This window comes from Xiphophorus maculatus, chromosome 20 (genome assembly GCF_002775205.1).
Source record: "Xiphophorus maculatus strain JP 163 A chromosome 20, X_maculatus-5.0-male, whole genome shotgun sequence".
In the NCBI taxonomy this organism is placed as follows: domain Eukaryota; kingdom Metazoa; phylum Chordata; class Actinopteri; order Cyprinodontiformes; family Poeciliidae; genus Xiphophorus; species Xiphophorus maculatus.
The window spans coordinates 942,777-958,032 of record NC_036462.1 but is presented as its reverse complement, the minus strand read 5'-3'; the positions used below and the strand labels follow the sequence as shown (position 1 = coordinate 958,032).

At 36.6% G+C, this 15,256-nt stretch overlaps 1 protein-coding gene across 1 annotated transcript in view; it reads left to right on the top strand.

Moving 5' to 3' along the window:
• Positions 1-15,256, top strand: part of pdzrn3 (PDZ domain containing ring finger 3) — a 126,567-nt gene that overhangs the window by 7,585 nt on the left and 103,726 nt on the right. Inside the window, exons 2-3 of the mRNA XM_023325438.1 lie at positions 7,127-7,213; positions 11,277-11,384. Of these exons, the coding sequence (XP_023181206.1) occupies positions 7,127-7,213; positions 11,277-11,384 (195 nt within the window). The remainder of the gene's footprint in view (positions 1-7,126; positions 7,214-11,276; positions 11,385-15,256) is intronic.

Genomic DNA, 15,256 nt, shown 5'->3' with positions numbered 1-15,256 from the left:
ACCAAAAAGTGGCAGATGAAACATGTCTGTCACAGACCATTTCCTTCTTTTTCCACTGAACCTACAGTTAAGTTCAGAATTATTTATATTCAACCTAGAAGCTTGTTTCTTATGAACACAGACCAGCTTTTTGCATGTTTCTAGCAGTCCGTGTAACAAATTTTATTTGGTGGTCAGCTTCAAGTCTTTGAAGTTTTAAGGCCTCCATGCCATCACCCTGATCTTTGAACAGATTCTCTATGGAAGTCAGGACTCCAGCTGGGCCACTTGAAAAAACATATTAATATATTACAGTGAACCCTCTGTATATCGCGGTCCACCTTTCACGGTCTCGCTGCTTCACAGATTTGCATCGTGCATTGTGTTCTGCATTCTGATTGGCTAAACAGTCTCTCCGCTTCTTCTCTACCTGTGTGTCAACAACGTTGCAGTTTAATATGTACACATACGTAAAACAGCTTGCCAAATTTAACATAATCGATGGTGGCATGTTGGTTTATAGGAATGTTTTTGCCCAGAAGAAAAAAGAACGACAACAGCTACCAATAACTATGTTCTTCTCTTGAAAAAACACACCTGCACCGCGGGCTTTAGAAGAAAAAAATTCTACAGAGCGGAGTCAGGCTGCAGCGGCTCAGTCAGAAGAGCAGTGAAATACACGTGAGTCACTATTTGTCCTACTGTACTTTGTTTTGTTTTTTTTCATAATCATTTTTTTATTTTCTCCCGTTCTAATCCAATGACTCAGGTCGCGGTGGGGCAGCGCTGATCTCCGCAATTCGGGCAGGGAATCCGCTTTCAGTTCATATTAAAATTATTATTTTACAGTACAGTAGTTATTTGTAAAAAAAAAAAACCCAAATGTTTATACAGTACAGTACTTTTATTTGTTAAACCAATGTTGGGGCCTGTAAAAAGGTTTTGTTCTTTGGCTTCAATGTATTATGGAGTATTTCATTGTATAATAATTGTAAAAAAATAAAGGTTTCTACTTCGCGGATGTTTGATCTACAAACCATTTTTATAATAGCTCAAGGTGACATAGTTACTTGATTATGCCATAAAATGACTCTACTGTATGTGACTGGAAAACTATGGAGCCCTCTAGGGGACATGGGGATTTATTTTTTTCCTTTTGCGTTACCTCGCAATAGGCATTGCGTTCTCTCGCAATAATGTACTAATCAGTTCATGCTTCATTGTACTTTCTGCTATCATATAAGGTTTTCGTAAGGTTTTTCCATGTATGTTAAAATCTTGTATAATACCTGAAGTTTTATATATTTTTCTTTAGGATAGAAATTCACCACAAACCTATGATAGAAACAGAAACTTTCCATTGGAAAGGAAGAAAAAAATACATCCAAACTATTTGGACTATTTCTGAGTTATTATCTCGTGGTAATAAGTCATCTGATAGTTTTGATTGTGTCTCTTTTGTGTTGGCCTGAATGGTTTGAAGGGCTGTTTTCATGTGCAGTTCCATATCAAGCTTACACAAACAGACAAACATGCAGTGAATAAATCGATTTTCAATCAATTTTTTACACCAGAGTTAATAATAAACACGTTTTCAATGAGACTCTTTAAATGTGTATATATTTGAAATTTTAAATCGACATTTGTGACTGTTTACCAAATAGACCAGCAAATATTGCAGTAAGCGTATTGCGAGGGAATACAAACCTTACTGCGAGGGAACGCAAAAGACAATTTTTTCCCAGGGCTGCGTAGAAAACAGAAAATACTAGATGTTTAAGATTTTGTTTGTTAAACATGTACTCAGTGGTGGAAAATTACTCAATTAACATCGGATGAGTTTAGTGGAGCTTAGGTACTTATTACTTAGATATTATCAGCTCTTGCTGTTCTGGTCTCTACAAAAGCAAATATTTCCTGGCTATGTATCAAACTGAACAGCCAGCTGTTGTCTTGAAGACGGTAATGTTTGTAATTTGGAAGCATGTGTCACTAATGGTGATGTGAAATTGTGCTGGAACGCACATTCCACCATGACCTGACGAGCACATGATGGCCTTCTCTAGCTGTCATGGCTGTTAGGACACTGTACATGGCAATAATATCTGCTTTATATTTAGTGTTCCAGCTGAAAATAATGTTATCTCACTCCTACCCTAAGTCTAGCTTGATATAAAGAATTAATTAAAAGATGACTCTGAGTTTTCCAAAGGTTTTCATGTCATGTTACTTGTGAAAAAGATGCAACAAATTTTGCTGGATGACAAATTGTCATGCGATAAATTACAATATTGTTATTTTGAGACCATTTTCAAATAACATAACAGTAATGGCATAACAATGCAAGTACACATTCTCAAATATCAATAAATTTTAATTTCTAACAAACATTTAGCATTGGAACTGGAAAACATTGTAAATATCTAAAATTAACAAACAAAGCAACAAACAAAACTGAAGTCTCTGTGAACAAAATTGCTCTTCAAAGAACGAGATTAGTAGAAACCGACATCCCAGACTGAAGACTTTTGTTATCCAGTCTTTGGTGGAAAGAGAGAAACAAGAAAATCAATCAATCAAGCACATGGAAATGATCAAGCTTATTTTAATTTAAGATGTGATTTATTTATTTCTTATTGCAACAGGCTTACATTCTCTGGTGATTTAGTTTACATAGAACAACAAAAAATTAATTCCTTTGGTCTTAACCAACTTAATACTTGAAGATCGGCTTTAGTGTTGTGGTTAAGGACTTAAGATATTATAAAATTGTTAAATAATCATAACATTTAAATGTTTGAAATGAATTCTAATTCTTGCCACATGATATTCCCAGTCATCATGACAATGATGTATCTGTTCAGTTACATAGGTTTGTCCTGGAGTTTTGTTCTACAGCTGATACAGAGTTTTGCCAGAGATTCTAAAGTTTGACACATCACAAATTTCCACTGATTACTAATATACTGTATATTAGTAATCAGTGGAAATTACTAATATACATTCTTAACATTCTATTAAGAATGTGAGAACAGCAAAGGCAATTTCAACACAGCCCTCCAGAATTATGTACATCACACACACCAATGCTACAGATATTCAATTATGTCATTCATAATTGAATGTCATGCTATGCTACGTACGTTTCACTCACTTCAGAATGCTGAGTGTTTGAAAGTGACTGGATGTTTTTCTGATTAATTTAACTAATACTAGGGATGCACTGATTGTGGTTTTCTGGCCAATCACCAATCTTTTAAAAAGCCTAACGTGGCAATCTTGATTCTGGTTGATACCGATTTTAAAATTTTTTAAAGCTTTTTATGTCTGAAAAGTCACCAAATACAGCAACAATGTTGCTGTATTTGGTGACTTGTATGTATACAGCAACAATCTGTCCCTGCTCCAGCTCCGCTGTCGTAGGGACAGATACAGGAAATCCTTCCTGCCACATGCCATCTCACTGTACAATAAAAGCTAAATCACTGTTCTGCACTAATCAGTCCAATTTTGCACAACTGCACTGTGGCACACTTGCTGTACATATATTTACATATACATACTGTATCTGCATTTTTTGAATCTTTGCTAGGACTGCTCTAAGTTGCTTTTTATATTGACAGCGTGTTATATTTTATTTTTATTTTATCTTGTCTACAATTGCTACTCAGTGGTGGTTGTTGTGTGTCTTGTCTCTATGCTGCTGTAACTGCGAAATAATTTCCCTGCTGGGATGAATAAAGTAATTCTATTCTATTAAGTTGGCAACAGTGAGGAGATTGTTAACTGGTGATTGTTTGACCTTTGCAGAGGTAGATCAGATTATTTTCTCATGGAAGTATCAGATGATATATCAAAATTAAGAAAATCAGGGCCGATTTATCAGTATGCCTCTATTTATTAATTATGCAAGCATTTGGAGGCACTCATTAGGCATTGAAGTACCATTCCCAGATGGTCAGTTGATCCTTAAATATGAAAAACAGTTTTGGTAAAAACAGCAGAACACTGAATTACATGCCACCGATTCAATATATATACTATTAAGAACACGAGAACAGCAAAGGCAATTTCATCACACTGAGCTAGAATAAACTTGCAATGTTTCTAGATGCAACTAAATAAGTGTACTTTAATAACATTTTTTTCACTTAAGAAGGAGGAATTTAGACGTTGAATTAAGGGATAAAATTCTTTCCACACGGGGATGGTTTGGCTTACTTTGGATTTGAGATTGCATAGATATCAGGGTAATTGATAAAAGAATTGTTACTAACAGACCCCAGAGAGCAGGTTAAAGTTCAGAAGAGTAGCAGTGGGAATAGACTGAACAGGTTTGACTTGTTTGGAAGGTTTGGAAGGAGAAAGCCAGGAAACATGAAACCTTTGGATTATTTTCAAGGTTGTGTCAGAACAAACATGGAGTTGACCACAATGCACAGCTCCACAACTGGAGGGTACCAGACATGGCATTTTCAGTACAAATACCTCACGCCTATTGAAAAACATAGTATCAGAGATGCTACAATCATTAGCTTTTTTAGCAATTATTAGCAAAGTTTATGCAAGACTAAGTCTGGAAGCAGGATAGAGATTACAAGGCCTAACACGATTCTGCAACAACCTAAAAATGAATAGAATAAAAATGTTGCAATGACCCATTCCAAGAATAGACTGCAATAAATCAAAAATATAGAGCCTTGGGGATATGTAAGACATCAGGAAGACTGGAAATTCCCTCGCAACATTGTTAAGCGTTTATAAGGTTGTATAACATGTGGTGTCTCTCAGTTATAACTGCTTAAGCATAAGATTTCTGCATACTACTTTAGCATTTAGACTTGGCTTTTTTGTTAAATCTTCAGGTTGTGAGCACTGGAGGAGATTGGAGAGATTCTTTCAGCATTATTTGAAATGTTTGTGGTTGTTGGTCACTGCTGTTGTGGGAGAAAATAAATGAAGGGTCTGACTCTTATTTATGCGTTTTCCTGGCAGACCCATCAACGTAGAGCTCCATGTAGATTTCCATATTAAAAAAGGAGGTTCCAAGTTTCCAAGACACTTTTTACAGCAGACACTTTATCTTGTTATAGCAGAATAAGTAATGACTGCTGACATTTAAACAGTCTGTGTAAAATTTAGAAAAGGTAGTGAAGAGATTCCTGACTGTACCAGGTCTGTGATTCTGTCATGGACTACAACTACACCTAATGACATTAGAACAAGTTTGATAAACCTTTATATTTTAGTGTGAAAATAGAGGGTGTTTGTAATGGAAAATCTCTTTTCTTTCTGTCTTATCCGCATTCAGAAAAACTATACAGGAGTTTGCTCTTTTTTTTCTTTTTAAAAAAAAAAAATCTTACCAAAATACATTTCCTGACTTTTTTTCCTCTTACTCTTCATCAGATTGTTTCTACCACTTTGCGAGCTTCAGCTTCTTGACCAATAAAATTATGCACAAAGTGTGGGCACTGAAAGAAGTGGAAATCTTTCCAATGGGGCAAAAATATTATTGGCATGCAGTATTTGCATGCATGGCACCTGAAATATAATCCTATCAAGCACTTCCTCCAGGCAGTCCTTTGCTCTTGTGATATAGCACACATTGATATTGCAGTAATGTTTTAAATTTGTTAAATATTGTAGTTCTCATGGAATAATGATAAAACCCAATATATTCTCCAACAGTCTCGTACTATTACTATTCTAATACCAGACTGGTTACTTGCTGTCAGTCAAGTCAATTTGGTTCAAAATACATAATTCCTCCCAAACGCTCTTAAGTTGTAATTATATTATCCAGTTAGCTAAGACCTTGTTTGCACATAGCCAGGTCTTTATAAAAATGAACATCTTTGTCGCAGCATTTAAATAAATATCATAAATTTTTAATAGATTGTAACAGAAAAGTTTTCATATACACAAATTTGCACAAATTTGATTCTGAGTGTTGTTTTAAACATGCAAAACCCACAGGTGGCAGTGTAGCACAAAATTTAGAATTGTCAGCCAATCAGATTGCTTAAAACCACCGTGACTTCCTGTTAGGAATTAAACATGGCGCCAGGAGGTTTGTTTGTGTGCACAGATAAATAAGACAAACTACTTGTAAGGGCATTATTATATAAAATAAAAATTTTTTGACCTTTACATCATGCAATAATGTTATTCCCTCATCAAAAACACACCTGGAGTGTTGCCTTATTCTTTTATGCGTTTTTGAGAAATCCTTTAGTCTCTCAAGGCAACCATTCAGCTGTGCAAAACGCTTGGTTAGACCCAACTCCACCTTCGAAGCGCAGTATTACTTAATTTCCAGACAGAGTGGAATTTTAGAGAATAATTAAGTAACTATGTTACCTTTGGGTTTTTATAAGAATACTATAGTTATCAAATTTGATCTAAAAAATTTTACTTTGTAATTTAAGGCTTTGAAATTGGGCTTCTGTCTCTTTAAGATAGTCGTGCTCTTTCTGAAACAGCCTCCAGTAAGTCGTCACAACATGGCTCCTCTATTAACTCTTTAACAATGTTTTACCAGCGTTGCTCTGAGAAGTAGCTCCTATGATGAGCTCAGCAGTTCAACCAGGTGTTTGCTAATTGCTGCTGGCTAGTCTGAAGGAGCTGAATGGGGGAGTCCTGGAGGAGGGTTGCACTGTGAGGCAGGAGCTCGGAAGCCTACGTTCTCCCATGTGTTTTGATTGGCTGAATGGTTGCCATGGAGGTTAAAGGATTTGTCACACAGACATGAAAGAATCAAAGCAACAGTTCAGGTCTGCTTTTGATGACATTATAATTATAATTCCTTCTGTCATCTGTCATGTAAAGGTGAAAAAAGTCGATTTTACACAATACTGCCTCTGCGCATTTGAGATTAGCTAATTAGCTCCACTCAGTTGTAAAAACAGATCTCAATGTCACAGTTACAAATTCTAAAAGCTTTCCAAAAGTAAAGAGCAGGGGGAATATTTGTCCAAACTTACGCCTCAACCAAAAATTTACAAACAAAAGGCCAGAAAAATAACAAATCAGATCCAATATGCTGCCACCATGATAAATTGATAAATTGTCAATTTATCAGTCAGCTTCTTACTTGCAGTAATCTGTCTGCTTGCTCACATGTCTCTCTCCTGTCTTTCTGTAGGAAGACAACACTAAGAGCGTGACAGCTGTCCTACTCCGCGATGGCGGATCTCTGGGTTTTAACATCGTAGGAGGAAGGCCATGTGCGGTAGGTTGAAACTGACAACAGCCACTCCGGTGTCTCACAGTGACCTGCAATGAATGTTAGAGCAGAGGAATCCCAAGCTTTCTCCGACTGCCGCAGGTTCAGATGCTTGGCTTTAGCGTTTTGTAGCTGGTGAAGAGATAGACCGCACCACCAAGCTTTATTGTGTTTATTTATTGGTTTGGGCTTAGCGGATTTGGCACGGGGAAAAAAATGAAAAGCACTATAATTACATTTATGGGAGTTAAATACGGGGTTACGGTTATGACCGCAGTTGTTTTGTCTTTAATTGAGGGGATTTCGGTGGTGAGGTAAGCTCAGAGGGAAAAGGGGTCTTTTTATCCCTGCCTGAACTTTTCACAACCAATGTGTCCTTCCTTCAGGCTACGAGGTAAAAGGCATTAACGATGCCACACGCTCTGCTGAGTGAAGGGTTGGAAATATCGACGCTTCACCTTCCATTCATAGGTTTTTTTTCTGCAGCTGAGTTCCTATTTACGTGATGTGCTGGTTTCATCAAAACTGCAATTAATTTTAGATTGTTTTACTTTCCCAGCTACTGTCAATATTTAAAAGGTTCTGGTAGGGAGATAAATATCCAGATTTTGTATATTTTATATGTCTGGTTCCTTGGTTTTGCTTGTTAATTTTAATCAACCATCTATGTGGTCTTTAGACAACATCAAACATCTTGCAGAGCTCTTCACATCCTTTGAGCTTCATGTTTTGACATTACAACTTTAAAGTACAGTGTATGTATTTTGTGTATTTAACATAAATTAGCTCAAACTTGTGACTCTGAATTAAAGTATTAAACGATTTTCAATTTATTTACCAACAAAAATTCTATGTACAACGAATTTGTGCTCAGATATAGAAGTTGACTTTTTTGGCTGGACAGTTTTCAAAATTTTCCACTGTGGTTGTAATAAAGAATACATGTTTACAATTGACAGCAGTTATTGCCAGTGGTGGGCTCAGCTAACCAAACATTTTGGATCATTAACATCTAACTCACTAAACCATCTTAGTGTTAGCCGACTTTCTCTTAGTCTGTTACACGTCTTCATGTCCTACTTGACGATAGGTGTGAGATTCGCCAACGGCAAAGTTCTCAGTTCGTGATTCTGCTACAAATTATTTCTTTAAAATTGAATGAATAGGATGACCATTTAAATAAATATCATAAATTTTTAATAGATTGTAACAGAAAAGTTTTCATATGCACAAATTTGATTCTGAGTGTTGTTTTAAACATGCAAAACCCACAGATGGCAGTGTAGCACAAAATTAAGAATTGTCAGCCAATCAGATTGCTTAAAACCACCGTGACTTCCTGTTAGGAATTAAACATGGCGCCAGGAGGTTTGTTTGTGTGCACAGATAAATAAGACAAACTACTTGTAAGGGCATTATTGTATAAAATAAAAATTTGTTGACCTTTACATCATGCAATAATGTTATTCCCTCATCAAAAACACACCTGGAGTGTTGCCTTATTCTTTCATGCGTTTTTGAGAAATTCTTTAATCTCTCACGGCAACCATTCAGCTATGCAAAACGCTGAAAATAAATGGCGTCAATCTTGAAAAATGACCATTATTTTGAAATTCAAGTGGATAATGGGAAAAATGAAGCAATCTCATGTTTTAGGTTGTATCCATACTCGGTTTTCTTGTGAAGGCATTTGGTTACCTTTTATTTAGAGGTGTCAGTGCAAAGGAACTAAATACGAATGCATGCCACACTTTTCAGATTTATATTTGAAACATTATGAAAACCATGTTTCATCTTCCTTCCCCATCACATGTATACACCACTTTGTGTTGGTCTATCATATTAAATGCCAGTGTGATGCGTTGAGGCTTGTGGGGTTTAACATGACAGACAGGAAGAAAGTTGAGGGATGTGTGAAAACGTTTTTGCTAACCACTGTAGTTTGTTCACGGTGTCTGGGAAAACTTGTGGTGAGCAGACTTGTTAAAAATGCTCTGCAGAGCCTTGTAGAATAAAACTGCATTTCCTGAAGACCAATTATCATTAATTACTGCCTGCCCTGAGGTTTCTTTAGTTAACTCGTTAAAATGTGGTCGTGCTGCAACAGCTCAGCAGGTGTGTGGGACATGTTTCATGTGTTTTCAGACAGACTGCTATGAGGGGTTGTTAAGTCAGATTTAGCTCTGGCTGTGGAGGGAGGGGGTCAGCACAGCTGTGCTGGATGCAACCTTCCTTATGAACATACCAACTTTTTCAGCCCTGTAGTGCAGGGGACAGTTCTTAGAGTGAGGAAGTAGTTAATGCCAAGACAAATGCTTTTACTCAAAACCAGGGTTTAAACTTTGAATACACTCTGAAAACTAAAAGGTTGTGACATAGTTTACAAGATAGTTTGAAAGTTTGTTGTTGAATATCAAATATGACTTAATAATATTGGCTAATATGAAAATGATTAATGGTAAAATATCTGCCTAGAAATACACTTCTGTTTTTAAACCACACAAACGAGATCTATTTTTTATTTTTTGTCAATATTCTTTTCTTTGGTCTTGACCACGAGTATATTCTACTTCCCAACCAACCAATGTTTGGCATTTTAAAGTTCATACTTCTAGATAACTAATTTATCTGTAAGGTACTCCAAAATAAACCTGGTTTTAAATATTCTGTAATTAGTGTGGAATAAGGATAGATACTGTCCAGAGTCTAAAGAGGTTTATAAAAACATTACCATTTCAAAATTACTCTGTAAATTCCTGATCTGAAGGATTTGCAGTGGATGTTTCTTCGGAGGACTTTCCCTCCCCATTCCTTGTGGTGCACTGCTGATTAACGGTTCCATTTCCGGTCATGAAGGATGCTGGCGGTCATGGTGTGAACACTAGGAGATCTGCCCAGCACTATTAATAACATAATCCTGTTTTGTTAGCAAGCTACATGTCTATAATTAGGTAATATTAGCTTAGTGTGCTGCCAGATGCTATAAGTCCCCGTCATTGGCCAATAAATTATTCAGCATCATAAGCATTTGAAAAATTCTAATAAAAAAAATTAATAAAATGTTTACATAACATTGTCATAACTTAACATTAAATGATATGTTGAAACGGTGGTGTTTTCCCTCCAGGTTGTTATGCAGTGAGGTTCCTGCCATGCGTAAAATCTGACTGGTTGACATCCAGTCAGATTAAGAAATTATAATACTGAGAAGTTTTTTTTATTTCAGTGACTTCACTAAGTGAGACACCTTATATAGATCAATTACACAGAGGGTAATGTTTTCAGGCCTGTGTTGCTACTAATTATGGTGATTTTCTACATTTTATATTAGAAATTGTATCAGACTATAGAAAAACATATTTAATAATCCTGAAACATGAGCTTAATGAGAAGTATGCTTAATATCTGCTTAAGAGTTATTTTTAACAGACTCTTAAAAGTTCCATATTTTTTAACTGGTCTAATTCTAAATAATGCTAAAGAGAGGTTTTATTAATCCCGACCACTTTTAAAACATCTGTGCTCAGATCTGAAGAGTCCACTTAAGGTTTGATCATATGTGGTCAACACAATTAAATCTGTTGTAGCTCTTTAGCTTAAAAAGGTTTGACGCATATGCACATTTTTGCTGTATTAGCTGTGATAATCTTACTATATTTTCTTTGTTTGTTTTTTTCAGAGCACAAAAAGATTTACCAGATATTTGAATGTAAAAGCAGTGGAGACTTCAAAAGCTTTTGTAACTGAGTATTATTGGCCAGCCTGCAGCCAATTGGCTGGCCTGTAAGCGTTATTAGTGACTCTGTCAACTCAAGAACTAAATCCTTTCTTATTTCAAAATTAGCTACTCAAAATTTGCTACAGTTGTTTTTGTCAAGATTAAAGTACATATGTTTATATCTGGGGCTAATCATAGTAGCTAATGGGATTGTTTTCCTTCCGTTTATCTTTGTCGTTATAGGTTCCTTTAAAGAAAATTGGTTTGAAATGTTTTTTTGGGCCACATTTTTAAAATGAGAACTGCGGTTTTTATTGTTTATGGGGGAAATAACAGCAATCTGTTCAACAGGACGACAATGACGGCACTTCACATGAAGGGATCTTTGTGTCCAAGATTGTCGAGAAAGGTCCAGCGGACAAGGAGGGAGGCCTTCAGATCCACGACAGAATAATGGAGGTACGTGACCAATGCTGTGTTGTTTTTCATGTGAAAGTGGGGGACAGAATTCAATGTACTCTAAACGTCCATCAGGAGCGTGTCAGCGACCTCTCAAAGCTGCAGTCCGAGGTGACCCATGAAACCATGATTTGCGTTTTTCGGGTTTTGGTTTCAGATTTCTGTTGTTTCAACAAATACTCTCACAAAGCAAGACTCATCTGGAGGTCGTATTGTTGTGGAGTGTAGCATCGCTGTAGATGAAACTCTGGTTTTCCTTCACTGAGTGAGAGAGAGCTTTGTATTTTCTTAATTTCCCGGTCGGCAAATCCTTTCTGACAGAAGCCGCCGTGTCGCATCCTCCCCTCTGCCTTTAAATGCAAACTTGTGTGGAACAGACGGCTCACGCCTGGAGGTCAACTCCAGGGACAATCTGAGCAACTCGAAATCACAAAGGTTGCTTTTACAGAGAAAGCCGGACTCCCACATAATGCCTGCATTGAAATGAGGAGGTCTGCGAGGGATTGAGAGTGTGTAGTTACCGCGTGCCACAAGATGACAAATATGGTTTGTCGCTGGCTTTATTGTCAAACCTCAGCGAAACCGGCCCTGGAGCACTTTGAACAGCACATTGCTCACAGAAATGTTTGTGGAAAGTGTTTACGAGAAAAAGAGAGAACATCTGGGCCGTGTTGATCACTCTAGCCTGTTGTTCTATATACAGAAAAAAATGGCCCAGCTTCTCTGGTTCAGGGCTCAGAATGCTCTTAAGTAATGTTGCAGAAAGACAAACAGTGTCTTACAAAAATAATCACTCCCCTTAAGGTTTTTGACATCTTGTCACAAAGATCACCATCTGTGTTTCCATTACAAACGTGTGCAAAACTTTGCTGATTTTCCACTAATGTTGGAAAAACACTGTTTTGCATTTGTGGTGTTTCCATTACATGAGAAACTCAATTAAAATCACATGTGAATAAGTTTGTGTTAATGTGATAAGTCATGAAAAAACCTGACGCTCCATCATTCTCCAACTACTCCTTGTCTTCTTCATCGTGGTTTGTGCCAGTGGAAACATCCGGTTGTTGATCATGTGTAGTGAAAAAAGTGTTTCCATTGCAGTTCTGCAAAATAAACCAAAATCTATACAGCCAAAAAAAAAAAACACTTGATCCTAGTGCAAAAGTTTTATCCAGGAACGAGAGTTTTTTTAAATTGCTGTTACCATCAAAGTTATTTTTGAATTGTCAAATTGCTCAATTATATAGTCAGTGAAAACGTAGCTACTGTGTCTTATCAGGATTTGAAGTTACACTCTATGAAAAGTCATGCATAATTGTAAAGTTGAAAGATGAGTTTTGAACTTTGAACACATTTTTAGTAATGATTGTCTGCTTTAGTCAGATTTAATCTCAGTATAAATCCAGTTGTTCTGTGAAGGAATCAGGTTGTTGGAGAATATTGTTGAACCATCATGAAGACATCAGAAAGGTCAGATTGTGCAATTTGACATTTTGAAAATAAATTTGCTTAATGGAAACACAGCAATTTCAGAAAAACTAGTATTTCGACAAAAATTTTTGGCACTAGAATGAGTTGTTTTTTTTTGGCTGTATCAAAGCTGTTACGGCCAAAACTGTTATGAGCTTTTGTGCCTTTTTGTGCCTGCAATGGAAGCACTGTAATCTCATCTCAAGTCATGTGATCAACAACCGGATGTTGCCACTGGCACAAAACACAAAAGAGGAGACAACAGGAAGTCATAGGAGGAAATGCCACAATTGCAAAATTGCATTTTTTCAACATCAGTGGAACATCAACAAAGTTTTGTGTACATTTTTACTGGAAATGCAGTGACTGAGCATTGTTCAATTTGTCATGAAAAAACAGAAAGGGAAACGGCCACGTATCTTTCTGAACACACCAGCCCCATGGTGAAGCAAAGTGGGGCAATGAAAGTATTGAGGAATACTTTCTTTAAAGTTAATGGGAAGGGCCCACTTTATTGGCAGAGTGACAGGAAGGTTGCCATGGTAAAAGGAAGCCTATTGCATAACATTCCAATGAAAATACATGGAAATCTGTTGTAACTTGACAAGATCTGGAAAAATTAATAGGATTTGAATAGTTTTGCAAATGACTGTAAGCAATACAGGGCTTGTTTGGGCTTTCATATAATTAAATTTGTAAATTTACTCCAATGCTTAGTTGGAACAGCAGCTGATCTAAGGCGATAAGAGAACATAGCAGCATCAATATCGGCATCGGTATGTTAGCCAAATTTTATGATCGATAAGTGAAACTGGCTGATGTTAACAGCCATTATTTATTTCCATCTTGTTGCTGTTTGTGTATATTTTTTATGAGGAAGCAGAGAAGCAATGTAGGCGGTTTTTCACCAAGCTGATAGGGTAGGGTAATGTGAAGAATATTGGTAAATATTGATTATTGGCCCATGTTTTCACATCTCTACATCAAAAAATTTTACTTTATCTCCTTTTTATGAGGTTTTGTGCTAGTAAGTAGAGAACAGTTCATGGGGACACATGTATAACGCATGCATACGCACAAAAAATGTGCGGCGCCATATTTTACCCACAAGTCATATATCACAAATGAACCTGCCGTGAAAATGTGCGGCAGCCACACACATTTTTTTTGTGGACAGTAACAAACTACAAAGCACCAAAACTCACCTAAATGCACTGAAATCTGACTCCATTCAGTGTTACTGAACCCAAAGTGCATCAAACCCAAAGCTTTTCATGATTTTATTCTGTTACTGTTTAAACATAAACGGTGAAACTGAACCACATTTATCCTCAGACAACATAACACACACATTAAATAAATTAAATAAAAATTAAAGGAGTGTAAATAAACCTCACTTAGCTTTAACTAGTACATTTCCTCATTTTCTGTCACATAAATATGTAACTGTGCATCAGCCTGTGTGCTGAAGCGCATGGAGAGCATGTTATCTGTGGGACCCTTTCATTCTCACTGAAAAAGAAAATTTAGTCGGATCAGCAGTTTAACTCTGAACCAGTCAGGTTTGATTATTCTTAAGGTGGACAAGGTATGTAGAAAATCAAGCGTATATAAGCAGCTGTGCAAAGGTATGTCACATAATTGTGGAACCCTTTGACTCTGATGGAGAACATTGATGATCCGGAGGGAGTGTGTGTTCAGAGATCAGATTGATCTGCTGGGAAATATTGATGATGGTTTATGAGCGTTTAGCTGTGTTCAAAGCTTAAAGAAGGATCCATGCATTACTGGTGCAGCTGGAGCTGCTGCAGGTCAGACAGTCATCATTCAGTCAAGCTATACCTGCTTTATGAATGTGGCTTTATGGACAGAAAGCATCTCTATTCTGTAAACGTGCAACTGATAGACATGATTTCTCTATTTAGAATAAACATCCACATTCCCCACTCAACCAAAGGACTTGCTGACACACTGTCTGTCTTTAAATCTCGGCTGAACGCTCTGCTGTTCAAACAAGAATTTCCATTTGAATCTCTTTATTATTATTTTTCTTCTATTTTGATTTTTTTTCTTTAAAATGTATTATTTTTATTTTTGCAAGGTGACCTTATGTGCCCTGAAAGCACCTTTTAAATAAAATGTATAACAATTATTATTATAAATACTTATACTGCTGCAAGCAAGGACCGTTGCCATGGTTATGGCTTCATGTGGTGTCAGACTTCGGAGTTTTTATACTAATGTATTTAATGTATTTTGGTGACAGGGCAGCTGCTCTGTTTCCTGCAAATTAGGATTTATAAAGTAAAGGTTCGCAGCACGTGCGTGCGCACGGCTTTATACATCCGAATTTTTTTGTGCGCCACATTTCCTAAATTTGTCTGTACGCCAATTTTTAATGT